At 39.7% G+C, this 14,407-nt stretch overlaps 1 protein-coding gene across 3 annotated transcripts in view; it reads left to right on the top strand.

The window, feature by feature from the left end:
• Positions 1–14,407, top strand: part of PHIP (PHIP subunit of CUL4-Ring ligase complex) — a 120,843-nt gene that overhangs the window by 18,047 nt on the left and 88,389 nt on the right. For all 3 annotated transcript variants that reach the window (XM_072855335.1, XM_072855334.1, XM_072855333.1), the window contains exon 7: positions 4,429–4,589. In XM_072855335.1, coding sequence (XP_072711436.1) covers positions 4,429–4,589 — 161 coding nt within the window. The remainder of the gene's footprint in view (positions 1–4,428; positions 4,590–14,407) is intronic.

Genomic DNA, 14,407 nt, shown 5'->3' with positions numbered 1-14,407 from the left:
TTCCCCTCTACCTCAGCACAGCTGAGATCACACCTGGAGTGCTGTGTCCAGCTCTGGGCTCCTCAGAACAAGAAAGACATGGACAGACTGGAGCTAGTCTAGCAAAGGACCTGGAAGGTGATGAAGGGATTGAGGTATCTGTCATACAAGGAGAAGCCAAGAGAGCTGGGATTGTTTAGCCTTGAGAAGGAAAGCATGGTGGGGTGTTATCAGTGGGTATGAATACCTGAATGGGAGGGTGTGCTGAAGATGGCGCCAGACTCTTCTCATTGATGCCTCCTGACAGGACAGAGGCAATGGACACAAACTGAAATAGAGGAAGTTCAACTTAAACATAAGAAAACACCTTTTGGGGATGATCAGAGCTGTGGCACAGGTTGCCCAGAGAGATTGTGAAGTCTCCATCGTTAGAGATACTCAAAACCTGACTGGACACAGCCCTGGGCAGCCTGCTCTAGCTGATCCTGCTTAAGCAGGGAGTTGGACTAGAAGATGTCTAGAGGTTCCTTCCTGCCTCAACCGTTCTGTGGTTCTGTGGTAGCAGACCATTTCAGTCTCTGAGGCTGGTCATGTTGTGTGAAGCTGAGCCCAGTACCTAAAAACTAGAAGCCAGTTAATTTTGTTTGGAACCAATTGGTAAACAATGGATAGCAACTTAAATGATAAAATTTGTGGCAAAGTGGTTTTTACATGTTCAAAATGTCAACAAAATACGTGGCTTTCTTGGGCATTGGTTTCTACTGATCAGTTAGCTTCATTATTAAATATGAAGAATCCTGATTTTGAAAGCAAAATGTCATTTGGAACTAAGTGGTGGATTGTCATCCTGCATTGCACAACCACTTAGTAACATCTGCTTTTTTGGTTGGTTTGTTTTAAATTTTATTTATTTATTTATTTATTTTTAAAGCAGGATCTTAGTCTGAGTAGTAGACAGGCATGTAAAGCTAAGTTAGACTTAATTTCCTTAGCTGGCCAGGTGTTGTTATGGGAGTTCTTTCTGTGCAATGTCCATAGTGCCCTTGCAGCAAGAAGCAGGCAATCTCTGTTCTGTTGTTTTCTTCTTTCTGCCTTCCAACCCTTCTTACTTCTCTTCATGTTGGTTGACTCACTGTAAGGCCCAACCAGTGCTCTCTAACCCTTCCTGGGATAAAGTCTCATCCTCTTTCCCTCCCTTATTATGTATGGTTTGTGGCTCTCACTGCAGCTGTTTAACTGCTTATACCTTATCACACTTCCTGTGATTAATACCTTCGTTCATACTGACTCGTTTGTGTGAGGCCAAGCAAAATTTAAGCAAAGACAGAAAACTGCTAATATGGCTACAACAAGAGAGATACTAGACTTGCTGTCACAGGGGTTTCTAAAATAACTTTTTTCCAAATGCAGTTAAAATCAAGCTAAAATAGATTAGAGATCACATAAGGCCTGACAAGCATTGATGGTAGACATGGATAACAATAGTTATAAAACCAAAGGCCTATAATTAGTACAAAGACATTATTATAATTAACAGTTGGTAGCCATTCTCACCTTGGCTTGCACCAGAAAAATCAATTTTAGTGTTTGGCTGCAGGAATTTATTTTTGAGACACAGCTATTTAATTTTTACCTGTACTGTGGAAGAAAAAAATAAATGCTATTGTGCTAGCAAAGTGTGCAGGTGACAGATTGGAGTCGTCAGTGTTTGGAATAAAGGGTGGGAATAGGTCAGAGAAATCAAGCTGGATCACGTGGCAAAGTCAATGAGAGTAAATATAAATGTAGTTAAATGGAAGGCCATATTGAAGAACAATGGTGGATGTGAGAATTTCATTTAAAACAACAACCAAACAAAAAAGTTTGAGAAGTCTTTTAAAAATTATGTGTTTATGGACAATGTTCAAACCTGCAGGAGATTGATTGTCCCCCTTCCCCCCACCATTTGCATGATTTTGGTAAAAAATTTTATTCCCATAGAAAGTAAGTTCATAATATTGGTTTTTTTTCATGTCAAATCACTTTTCAATTCCCTTAATTTTATTTTTAACCAGTTTTGGGATTTTTGTATGTTTTAAGTTCAGATCAAGGCCAAAGAGTGAGGTAGATCTCAGTTTTCTTGTTTCCAGTATCACAGCATTGCCTCTTATTTTTTCCAGTAGGTTGACTGTTACTGAACAAGGGGTGTTTCACCTGTTGAGTTTCCTAGGGATATGTGAACGAGTAGCAAGTTGCCCATTACCACTTCACATCAGCAAGAATATAATCAGAAATACTGGCTTGGGTTCTGTTAAACTTAATCTTCTTCAGTGTTTTTTTTAAAAAAAAAAAAAAAAAAACCACACAAACAAAAAAAAAACCCAAAACCAAAACTTGAAATTTATCTCAAGTACTTTAAAAAGTTTGTCATAAATTTAGATGTATATTAAAAATTACATGCTTAAATGAAGTCATTGGTTGTTTTATCCTAAAGAGTCTGCTTATGCTTCCAATTTATTGACAGAGCATCTCTGCAAGTTAAACTTCTAGTTAAGCTTTTTTCCCTTTTTGTGAGCTATGGTTTCATTTGAAGGCATTGCTAGAAGCTGATTTCCAACAACCATCTCCATCTTGCATTAAGAGCAAACAAAAGGTAACTTCGGAGTAGGTTGAGATTATTGTGTAAGCTCACTTTATTGTTGTGACAAAGACCTTCCTTATTTGGTTTGAGTGTGTGTGTGTTTTGTTTGGGGCTTTTCTGGGGCTTTTCTGAGTGTGTGGTTTGTGGGGTTTTTTTTTAATTATTATTTTCCTTTTTTTTTTTCTTTTTTCCTCCCCCCCCCCCCCCCCCCAGCCCCTCCCAGACTGTAGGATGATTTGTCAGAAACCAAAAGTAGATTTGTCTTGTGACTGAACTAATCTTGGTTTCCTGCTGTTCTAAAGTAGACTGTTGGCAAGGAGAAGCTTTGTCATAAAGCAAATGCAACTACATCTCTTTCTTGTATAAGGGGAGGGTGAAGAGGACATAGTAGAGCCTTAAGGCAGTAGTGGTGCATTGACTAAAAGTGCCTCGCTCCACAGCTAATGATCCTGCTTCTTCACAAAGCATCTTGAACTAGGAGAACTTCCTTGAATCCTTGGGCTACCTAGGCAGTTAACTGAAATGTTTCAGGGCTGTCTTATGGCCTGAGGCCAATGGGCTTGGCAATTGTTCATACCACTAAGTACTTTTGCTTCTTATAGAGTACCTGCAATCCAGTTTGCATATTTAATGTAGTTTGACCTGTGCTGACTCATGAACCAGTGTCTGGTTGGTCTGGGCCAAAACCGAGCAATGTGAGAGGTTTGTAGCTGTTTTCACAGTTGACGCTAGGGAGCGAATGTGATGAAGTGCCCTGACCCGTGCCCTGGTCCTGCTGCGTTCACTAGTACAGACATAGCCTTGGTCACATTTAAAAATAATGGCTAAGCAGAGTAGTAATGAAAGTATTGGCTACCTTTCTTGGCACTGAAAGATCTTGTTTTTCATGTGTGTGTAGTGCTGTGGACATTGTTGGGCATTTGTTTTTACTTTTCATGTATTCAGAAGCTGGAGATCTGTGATACCTGCTTTATCACAACACTGTGGAATATAAAATGTATCGCCATTGCCATTCTTCGGTCTAATGATCATATGGGGAGCTGTTCAACTAATGTCTATGTATCCATGCATAATAAGCATTATACTCTGTTGCTTTATCATTGCATGAATAGCAGTTTAAAATTAGTAACACTGAGCTTTATTTTCTTTGTTGAAGTCCTTGATTGAAGATTTCCATTTTGTTAAAACGAAGTAGATTCCTGCTCCTGGACCTTCTTAGCTTTTAAACTTGAAAAAAAAATCCCAAACTCTTTGAACAAGGTTCTATTAGTCAAAATCAGAATTTTCTGTAAGGTTTTTGTAAATGTGTATGTAAATTTTGGGGTTTTTTGTTAGCTGTAGTGGGTAGCAATATTAAGTTGATTGTCTTACAAGTGGTGGATAAATGTTTGATTGTGTAGACCTCAGAAAAGAGGTTGCCTTGGAGAAGAATTGAATGTTTGCTGATCTTCAGTTAATAGCTATATGGAAGCTCTTATGCTTGTTAAATTTGAGGTAGTTTACTCCTCCATGGAAGCTGCCTCAGTCCTCCTGAATTTCTCTCACTAGGTATAAAGTGAGAAGCATATATTTGGGCACTGAAAGTTGAAAGTTGTGTTGCATCTTTACATTCTGCCTTGCAGTTTGGTACTTTTTGGCACGTTTGTATCATAGGCTACTTTTGTATGTATTTTTCCCTAAGTATGGCAAAACGAGAGAATTACTGTAGTAAGCTGTTCATATGGCAGGTGGTCCAGTGTTGAGATAAACTTTCCATCCTGGAGAAGTATTTTAGTTTAGGAACCCAATATAAATGCTGTCTCTTCTTTTTTTCTTTCCCCATTTGGTAGTGGATACCCTGTTTTCAAGAAAACTAAATGGAAAATACAGACTTGAACGTCTTGTTCCAACTGCAGTCTATCAACATATGAAGATGCACAAACGAATTTTAGGACACTTATCTTCTGTATACTGTGTAACTTTTGATCGGACTGGCAGGCGAATATTTACTGTAAGTACAAAATCTTTATTTTTGTAGGGTTTTTTTTTTAAGTACAGATAGCGTGTCACCTAATTGTTTCCAAAAACGAAATGTACTGATGTTGTGTATCAAGAGCAGATAAATGCTTTATTACTGTTACTTTCATATATGCTTTTTAATAACTATGCCAGTTTGCATGTTAAGATAGTTTGGCATATGTGTCTTAAAACTAGATGTAATGGTGACTGCTGATCTGTGCAGTTCAGTCAGAAAACTTGGGTTATTTTCAGTGGAGAGGAATTCCCCTACGTAGATTCTTTCCTCTGAACTTGTTATCTCTAGCAAAAACATAAGCAAGAGAATGGACCACCACCACAGAATTTGATTTGGAAGTCAGAGAGGACAATCAATATGTAATTAAGATTATTTTGACTCTTTTCTATAACTTCTGTTAAATTTAAACCATGACTATTAAGTTTAACAGTCTGGTGACACACTTAGCTTTGGTACAGCATGTTGATGGAAACGAGAAAGCTGAAAATTCACATGGTGTGTTGTAACAAATGTTGGTTCACAAGGAATTGTCTTTATGAGATCCCAGGAACTTTTTTTTGTACCAGTGTTCTTAGTATTTTTAACTATTTTCATTTTCATTGTTGTTGGGTTTTTTTATAAAAAACATTGGACACATGTCTGAAATGAGTACTGAAATTGCAAGTTTCCCAAGGAATGGGAATTATAAAAACAGATAGGTGTGAGTGTAATTTGGATTTCTTGGTAAGTAGTCAATTTTAGGAGAGTCAAAGATCTTGTAAATACACACCTCATGCCAGTCTGGGACACTTTGGCTGCATTTATTGCCTTCCTGCAAACACTGGATGTAATTGATAACTTTGTGGATCCAGGAGCTTGATTGTGTGCCTTCTAACCTCACGGCAGACAACTCGGACAATGCAGGTGGAAGTACAGTTCAGTTCTACTGTATGTATTGCAGTCCTGACTTCTAAAATTCTTTCAAGGCAGTTGTAAATATGATTTGCCCTTTCACCCACGTACATTTTGCTTTGTTGTGTGGAGGAATGTGTGGTTGCAGGGATGGGATGCGTACAGTGTTTTGAACAGACTTCTGTTTATTTGTTCACTTGTTACTTCAGGCATAGCAGAAACTTTTTTCATATTTCTTTAGCTTTCATCGGCAAGCTAAGTCCCTCACCAGTCATAGCCATTAAATTCATATGTCCTGGAGTTTATGCGTGATTAACCTATCAGGAAAAGGGCTCTCTGTGGGTTTATTTTATATGTGACACGGCAGAATGGATTAGAGATTCTTATGAAAAATTGCCTATGCTCACCCTGTTCACCTCTAAATAAAAACTTCTGTTTGTGCTTCCTAGATGAAGTGCGTAAAAGTCCTTGTTAAGGTCTTCTGATTCTTCATTTTCCTGAAACTTTCCCATGTTCCTAAAATCTTTCCTCTTCCAGAGATATACTAAACTTCCTCTTGGCTGCATCTGCAATGATCATTCCTTGTTGCACATTCCCTTGCTTTTTGTAGTCTGATTTAAAAGTAGTTAGAATTCTCTTGACTGTAACAGCAATTTGGTTCCAAAAGAAAAGTAGAACCACCTGAAATAAAATGGGGGGAGCAATATTGCTTCTGCAACCCCAGAGCTTTGGTGGCAGTCCTTTGCTGACAGATACACTGGCGTCATGGTTTGACTGCTTGAAAAAGGTCCCAGTTTAGATCATCATTACTTCAATCTAGTGTTAAATAAAGTGTCCATAGAAATTAATTGTGGCTGGTGAATTTTCATTTTGGAGGGCCTGGGACAGAACTTCTTACCTCAGCGTTCTCAGGTAAATCCAGTGGTTTTTGTGTAGATGTTTAAGTGGTTGTTGGCAAATGGAAAACCAGTGGGTTGTATTCCACATTCCAGTAAAATCCAAGTTGCTGTAGCTGGCGTGATGTAGTCAGTGGATAAACAGTCATGAACTCTCTTGTTGTAATTGCATCTGCATAATGAAACGGTGCCAATTCTTTTCAATCTAGACGACTACAATTTCTAAAGTCCTTAGTGTAGTAAGTAGAAATAGGAATTTATAATCAAAAGTAAGGCAAACTTCATTCCAGACATGTCTGTCGCCGGCGTGTAAATTTGCATGCATCAATAGGGAATTGTTCTTGCTTTACATTTTTACTCTACAACCTCCAGCATTCATTGTGACATTAGGTAGATAAGAGGTTGTTTTAGACTTATAATTGGTTCTAGAAGGTGCATCATAATTGTTTTCTTTTCCTCCTGACCTCTGAAGTATTGAAAGCCTCTAAATTCAAGTTCTGTTTATGTTCCGCTTCAAATTAAAAGGAAAAGAAAGTGATCTCAGCACATTTTTGAGTCATACTCTTCTGGGAGATGTTATCTTTGCTAGGAAGAAGGTGCTCTTGGTTTGCCTAAAGGCAATGAAAACAGGACATGATGCAGTTTTCCTAGTAGCTAGTAGGTCATCCAGTGACTGTTTCTATTTATATTCTTTTACAGATTTCACAAGAGTTTTCTGAATATCAACCTCTTACCTGTTTTTTTTCTGAATATACAGAAGTATTCTTAATATACAGACTGTGTTGTCTTGGTAATTTAGGTTTTTTTAATTAACTGCAATTAAGGCATCCTCTTTACTGGGAAAGACACAACTAAAAGACCTATCAGCCATCAGTGAAGAAAACCTCATTATTTCTGAGACTGTGTATTCTGGATCTCTTGAAAAGCGTGACTTGCAGAACCCACGCAGGGTAATAGAAACAGGCATTGTCTTTTCTGGTTCCTGCACTACTTAACTTTCTAACTGCAAAGAAGGATGGCCATGTCCTTTTTCCCCACCTTTATCTTCGTGTCTCTTCTGAGATTATTCTTTCTAGGGAATAATAAAGAGCGTTGTATAATAGTCTGTGTAAGGTTTCCAACCCAAGATTAATTTGTATGTTTTCTTGGCAGTTTCACTTCAGCCCACAAATCTGTGTAGTGGTAGGAAAGTGAATCAGTTTCACTCCATACCTTGGCAATGCTGTCATCAGTTCTCTCTTGGTGCTGAACTTGTTCTAGGATTCACTTTTGACAAATGCATTTTAATAGGCACATAATTCGACCAGTTGTAGATATAACCTTGGAAACATGAGCTGTGGTGTAAGCCAATGCCCTTGCTAGCAGAACTGCAACTGTATTTTAAGAGTTGTGAAGTGTCCCATTCAGTTCAGGCAGAATCTCATTAATTTATTTGAACTCTAATATTGTTATCTTGCCAAAATGCTACAGAATGTACAGTTTTACCTTAGTCTTTTTTTTCTTTTTTTTCCCCTTTCCTTTTGTTTTCCTTTTTTCTTGTTGAGACTTGCTAACAGTCATTTAATTTTTCTCTGCAATGGAGATGTACAACACATGCCTCTACAGCTGTACTATAGCCAGCTGGTAGGGAGAAGGCTGGTTTTATGCTGATCTTCTTTCCTTGGTTTGCTTTTATTAAACAGACCTCTGAGGACCCTCCAGGTAGCATTAGGTCCCAGAGTTAGCTTTTATTTTTGTGCTGACCATTTTGTATCTTTAAGTTGTCTATGTGCAGGTTGCTCTCCCTTAGTTACATTCTGCAAGCAGCATTTTAGGGGTCTCATAATGCAGGGTTTGGTTTATTGGTTGTCTTTTTCTTTTTTCTTTTTTTTTTCTTTCCTGTGCTTTGAACAATCTGTTCATCCAGTAAAATTACTGCAGGTGGTAAGCGTACTGTAGAGTCAGTAGCTTATTCATAGTATTGATCTGTACAATGTGAGAATTGCAGAAGCGTGTTTTATGTAATATGTGTAGTCCTGTAGACAGAGGGGGTTTTTTGTTTTGTTTGGTGTGGGCTTGTTTTTTTTTAATTTGTGCAGCTCCAAGAAAAATGAGACCAGTAGTTTGAGATTTCTAGACTATGATGCAGTTAATATTGATGGCTTGTTTCTCTTATCATGCATGTACTGCTTTGAAAAAGAGATTAATCCATATGTGAGTGATTTCCACCCCCTATAGTGTTTTGAAAGCTTTGGGTTCCCTATTCCCTTCTTCTGCTTTCAGGTCTCTCTTTTGAGCGGTGAGGCTATTATTTGTAAGCATCAGTTTTACACACATGCATACCCTTTTTGTCTCCTATGCTTCTTGGGGCTTTTTTGGTGGTGACTGCACTTTTGAGAAGAATGGACAAGCTTCTTCATATTCTTAAGTCTCACATCATGATAACAGTAGAACAGAATGAGCTGATACTATTTTTCAGATAATCGTTGCATCAAGTAAGTGTAGAGTTTGAAACTTTTTGAAGCTTTAGATACAGATGTGCAAATTTGAATCTAGAAACACAGGAACAGTTATGGAAACTTAGTAATTGAGTAGCATGAGGGGGGGAAAAACCCCAAATCTGAGTGTTTAAGAGTGCTTGTGTGTTTGTTTTAAGGAAGCAAATGGATTAAAACTGAATCTGCTTGCAGCCTTATAAGCAGAGTTTAGAGAGAAAAAAGGGCTCCTTTTTTCTCTAAACTGCTTATAAAGCTCTAAACAGCAAGTTTGCTAGTTCTGTTGTAAACCTGTGTTAACTTGTTCGTTGGAATTGGTTTGGAAGTGTGCATTACTGAGCTTGTTTACCAACTTTTTTTTAACAAATAACACTGTCTCTTTCAAGGTATTCGATATGAGTAAGATGGAGCCTTTTCAAAAGCATTAAATGCTAACAACTACATTTAAATGCAGTTAAAAAACTAAATTTAAGAGATCCTTGAATCTTCTTTCTTCTTGTAGTTCTGGGTAGGTGAGCATCTTACTGGGAGGACCCAAGTTCTACCTATTAATTAAAACCTATTCCTGAAGGTGGTTTACTTTCTTTCTGTACAAGTATTTGAGCTGAGCTAAATGTAGCAATAGAGTAAGATGCATAGTACGGTAATTTATTAAGTCTTAGTTCAGTGGGTCTGAATAAAAAAAAATGTCAGATCTAGAAGGAAATGGTCATTTCAAGGGTTTGATACAGATTTTGAGACAAAAAGAGAAATAACAGAATTTAGAGTATTGAGAACTTAGTTTTCATATTCATACAGTCTAACATGATGGGGCAAAGAGCAAAGACTGCAAACGCTTGTTACGGTTTGTAAGGATACAATTTGAAGAAGTTCTCAGATAATTCAGAAGGACTTTTGAGGTTCATGCCAAATAATTGGATTAATATATACTTATGTTACTGTGTTGTGGTTAAAATGACTACCAAAGTCCTAGCTTAGATGAAATTAAGAGAAATTACAGAATGTGTTTTGTACATGCTGCTAGACTGCCCTGATTTTTTTTTTATGATAACGCCCTAAGGATATTGGAAAAATTAAAGATTAAGGCTCAGAAAAGAGTTGTGGCACTGTCCAAACTTTTGGAAAATGATGCCTATTAATAAGGTGCTCTAGCATGCTTGAGGTATAGAACTTCTAGTGTAAAAGCAAAGGGGTGGTTTGATAATTGTGCAGTTTTTTCTATGGGGTACTTTTTTTCTCTGGATCCTATTACAACTGCATTAACAGGGTAACTTCTCATTGGAACAACTTTATCAAGGGCTTTGGTAATTTCTAACTTGTGGAGGAGCTGAAAGTGTGCCGGGTTGAGGAAGCTTTTTGTTATGGATACTGAGGGATGTGAAAAGGAGAATAAGAAGCAAATATGGGGAAAAGCATCTTTCTCAACAGGGTGGCCAGCCTGGTGAGGAGAGTGTTAGAGTAGGAAAGATGTGGGAGGGAGACGACAAACCATAACCGTGTGAGGAGGTGGTAGACCAGGTGGTCTACCACCTGGTCTACAAGCAAAGAATGTGGGGTGATGTAGGCAGGAGAAACCCTGAAAACAACAAAAAGGGCTGAAGGGGCCCACCCCAAGTATATGCACACAGATCAAGAAGTGCATTATGGGGAAAGCTTTCACTCTTCGAGAAATGAGCCTGACTAGGTGCCCATCTGAAGTTCCTGTACACTAATGTGTGCACTGTGGAGAAAAGCAGGAGGAATTGGAATTCTGTGTGTAGTTGCTGGGCTATGATCTTGTCAGGACCAAAGAGTTGGGGTGGGGTTGGGTAGCTCACAGGACTAGGGTGCTGCTGTGGATGGAGACAGGCTGTTCAGGAGGGGCAAGCCAGGATGACAAGGTGTGGGAGTTGCCCTTTATGTGAGGGAGCAGCGGGAATGCATGGAGTTCTGCCTGGGGACAGGTGATGAGCAAGCTGAGAGCTCATGGGTGAGGGTTAAAGGGCATGCCAACATAGGTGATGTTGGGGTGGGTGTCTGCTACAGGCTGCCTGATCAGGAAGAATTAGATGAGGCCTTCTTCAGGCAACTAGAAGAAGCCTTACCTGGCTGGTCCTCCTGGCAGACTTGAACCACCCTGATATCTGCTAGAAGAGGAACACAACAGCTTGCAAGCAATCCAGGAAGTTTCTGTAGTAGTGCACTGATGACACTTTCCTGGTGCAGGTCATTGGGGAGCTGACAACAAAAGACTCTGCTGGATCTGATGGTTACGAACAGTGAAGAACTGTTTGTGAATGTGAAGGTCAGGGGCAGTCTTGACTGCAGTGACCATGAGGTGATGGAGCTCCTGGGAAGAAGGAACAAGGCAAGAAGCAGGATCACAACCCTGGACTTCAGAGGAGCAGACTTTGACCTGTCTGGGGGCCTGCTTGGAAGAATCTTGTGGCATATGGTCTGGGGGAGAGAGGAGGGGTCCAGGAGAGCTGGCTGGTTTTTAAGGATCACCTCTTCCAAACTGAACAACGGTCCATCCCAATGTGCAGGAAGGCAAGCAAAGGTGGCAGGAGGCCTGCACGGATGACCAAGGAGCTCCTGAGAAAACTCAAACACAAAAAGGAAGGGTGCGAGAGGTGGAAGCAGGGACAGATGACTTGGAAGAAATGGAGGGCAACTCTCTGAAAGTTCAGCGATGGGGTTAGGAAAGCTGAAGGCAGCCTAGAGTTGAATCTGGCAAGGGATGTGAAGAGCAACAGGAATGGCTTCTTCAAGTATATCAGCAGCAACGGGAAGACTGTGGAAAAGGTGGGCCTGCTGATGAATGGGGCAGGAGACCCAGTGACCGAGGACACAGAAAAAGCCGAGATACTCGGTGTCATCTTTACATCTTGCCTCAGTCTTTAGTGGCAAGACTTGTCTTGAGGAATTCCAAGTTCTTGAGACCAGAGGGAAAGTCTGGAGCAAGGAAGACTTCTCCTTGGTGGAGGAGGATCAGGGTAGGGAATGTTTAAATGAACTGGCCATACACAAATCCATGGGACCTGATGGGAGACACCGGCAAGTGCTGAGGGTGCTGGCCAATGTCATTGTGAGGCCATTCTTGATTATCTTTGAAAGGCCATGATGATCAGGAGAGGTTCCTGAGGACTGGAAGAGAGCAAATAGCACTTCCGTCTTCAAGAAGGTTGTTGCAGGGAACTACAGAGGGATGGAGCAAATCCTCCTGAAAGCCATTTCCAAACATATTAAAGACAAGAATGTGATGAGCATAGATCTGTGAAGGGGAAATCATTCCTGTCCAACTTGACAGCCTTCTACGCTGAAATTACTAAGCTGGATGAGGGACAGTAGTGGATATTTTTTCCTGAGTTAGTGAGGCTTTCAGTGCTGTCTCCCATAGCATCCTTACTGATAAACTGGTGAAGTACAGGCTAGATAAGTGGACAGTGAGATGGCAAATGGCCTGAACTACCAGGTTTGAAGTGTTGTGATTTGTGGCACGAAGTCCAGCTGGAGGCCAGTTACTAGGGGTGTACCACAGGGTTTGGTACTGAGGCCGGTACTTTTTAACGTTTTCTTTAAGGACCTGGGTGATGGGACAGAGAGTACCTTCAGTAAATGTGCAGAAGATAAGAAAACAGGAATGGTTGATACATCATCCTGGGCGACCTGCTCTAGCTAACCCTACTTGAGCAGGGGGTTGGACTAGACAATCTCTAGAGGTCCCTTCCCACATGAGTGATTCTGTGATTCTGTCTGTCCATTGCTGTTCAACTCTACAGGCTCTGGTTGTTTTTCCTGGGCTGGCACTGTAACTGTGTAGCAGTTACATAAGGCAAATGTGTACCACAGAATCTCAGCATGGAAGTTTTATGCATAAGTAGAAATAGTATAGGCTGTACCATTGCTCTCCTTACCCAAGAGGCAGAAAATGTAATTATTAACAAGCTTCCCTTATTATCTCCTTTGTCAAATAGACACATCCCTGCAACAATCCCTCTTGTGACAAAGTTTTTAGAAGTAGAAACTGGCTGTTGCTTGCAGTAACTAACCAAGACTGCACAAGGAAGCAGTCCTTGGTTGCGTGTTGAGGTTAAATGTTCAGAGCGCTGCTGTCCTGTAATGCTGATTGCTGCTCAGCTTCCCTGTCCTCGGAGGACCAAAGAGAAATCTGAAAGCTCAAATTGTACTTTTCCGTTTGAGGGAAGAGGGACCTTCTCTTAATAGAAGTACTTGTTTAAAATGAGTATGCAGTGACACAGAATTTGTTTGACGACCTTAATTGGAGGCTCAGAAGTTTATGCCAAAAATGACTAGGGCAGAGGTATGGGAGAAGTTTTTGCCCACATCACTGCATTCATGTGTGCACCTGTTGAAGAGTTGGGAAAAAAGAAAAGTCATGCTCACCTGAGGAAAAGTAGAAGCATGGCAGCTGGTAAATCAAAATTACCTACCAAGGCAGTTCAGAAATCAAATACACAATAAAGTTTTAAATTATCTTGATTTTTGCATGTCTAGAGTCCCCTTGCAAAACATTCTGCTGGGTTAAAATGTCACTAATGCTCCAAAGTAGCCTTTTTGCTGATGTTAAAGACCTTCTGTAGAGAAGCAACCTGTATTTGTGATCTGTAGTAAAATGTGCTCTCTCTCAATGTACCCAAGTACAATCAGCTTTCTTTTTACTGTTTCAAAAACTGGGGCTATAGTTGTCTCTTTGTGTTAAGAGATATGTGTCTTGTCTGAATTGATACAAATAAAACAGGAAGAGAGAAACTGCTGTGGATAACTGCCCGTAAGCCAGAAACAACTTCTTGTTCACTAAACAAAAAGTAAGCTTGAGGAAGTTGCCTGGTTTGCAGGGTATTGCTACAAATGAGAATGGGTGTATAATTGTTAGGTAACTGCAGGTATGCTGTTCTCTCCTTCTCCCAGGTACTAGTTTTGAATCCAACTAATGTAATGAGTAAAATTTAGCTACCTTTTCAAGTAGATAACTGAATTTTTTTAATAGTAATTACATTTAAAAAGTTAAGAAATAAGGAAATAAATTGTCTGTTCATCAGCATTAACGTAATGTAAACAGGCTAGTCAGTATTTATTAAAAAAAGGGGGGAAAAAAAGCTTTCCAGATCTTTTTATGCATTCCAATAACTGCAGGATGTATCTGGGTTCCTTTTGAAAGCGTTTCCTGGAGCATTTGCCTGGCTCTCCGGTGGGACAGCTCTACTTCACGCATAGTGGCTGTGTCGGTGAGAACTTCCCAAGTTTGGTGTTGGTGTCTTGGGATTGGGCTGTCCAGAAGAGTAGCTAAATTGAGCCATGGCAGTGTGGGATTTCTATAGTTATGTGAATGTAGACTAAAGAGTGTACTAAATAAGGAAAATATATCATTTAGCTGTTTACAAAAGCTGTAATGTTGAAAATAGTATCAGTAGCCTCTAAATATTTTTTGCAACTTTTGGTCATTAGATGCTTATGTTCACTGAATGCTTACCAGTCTTTCAAAAATCATAGAATCATTTAGGTTGGAAAAGACCTTTAAGATCATCAGGTC

The sequence above is a fragment of the Ciconia boyciana genome, chromosome 3 (genome assembly GCF_034638445.1).
Source record: "Ciconia boyciana chromosome 3, ASM3463844v1, whole genome shotgun sequence".
Classification (NCBI taxonomy): Eukaryota; Metazoa; Chordata; class Aves; order Ciconiiformes; family Ciconiidae; genus Ciconia; species Ciconia boyciana.
The sequence above is the reverse complement of the archived record's forward strand: the minus strand, read 5'-3'. Positions and strand labels throughout refer to the sequence as shown.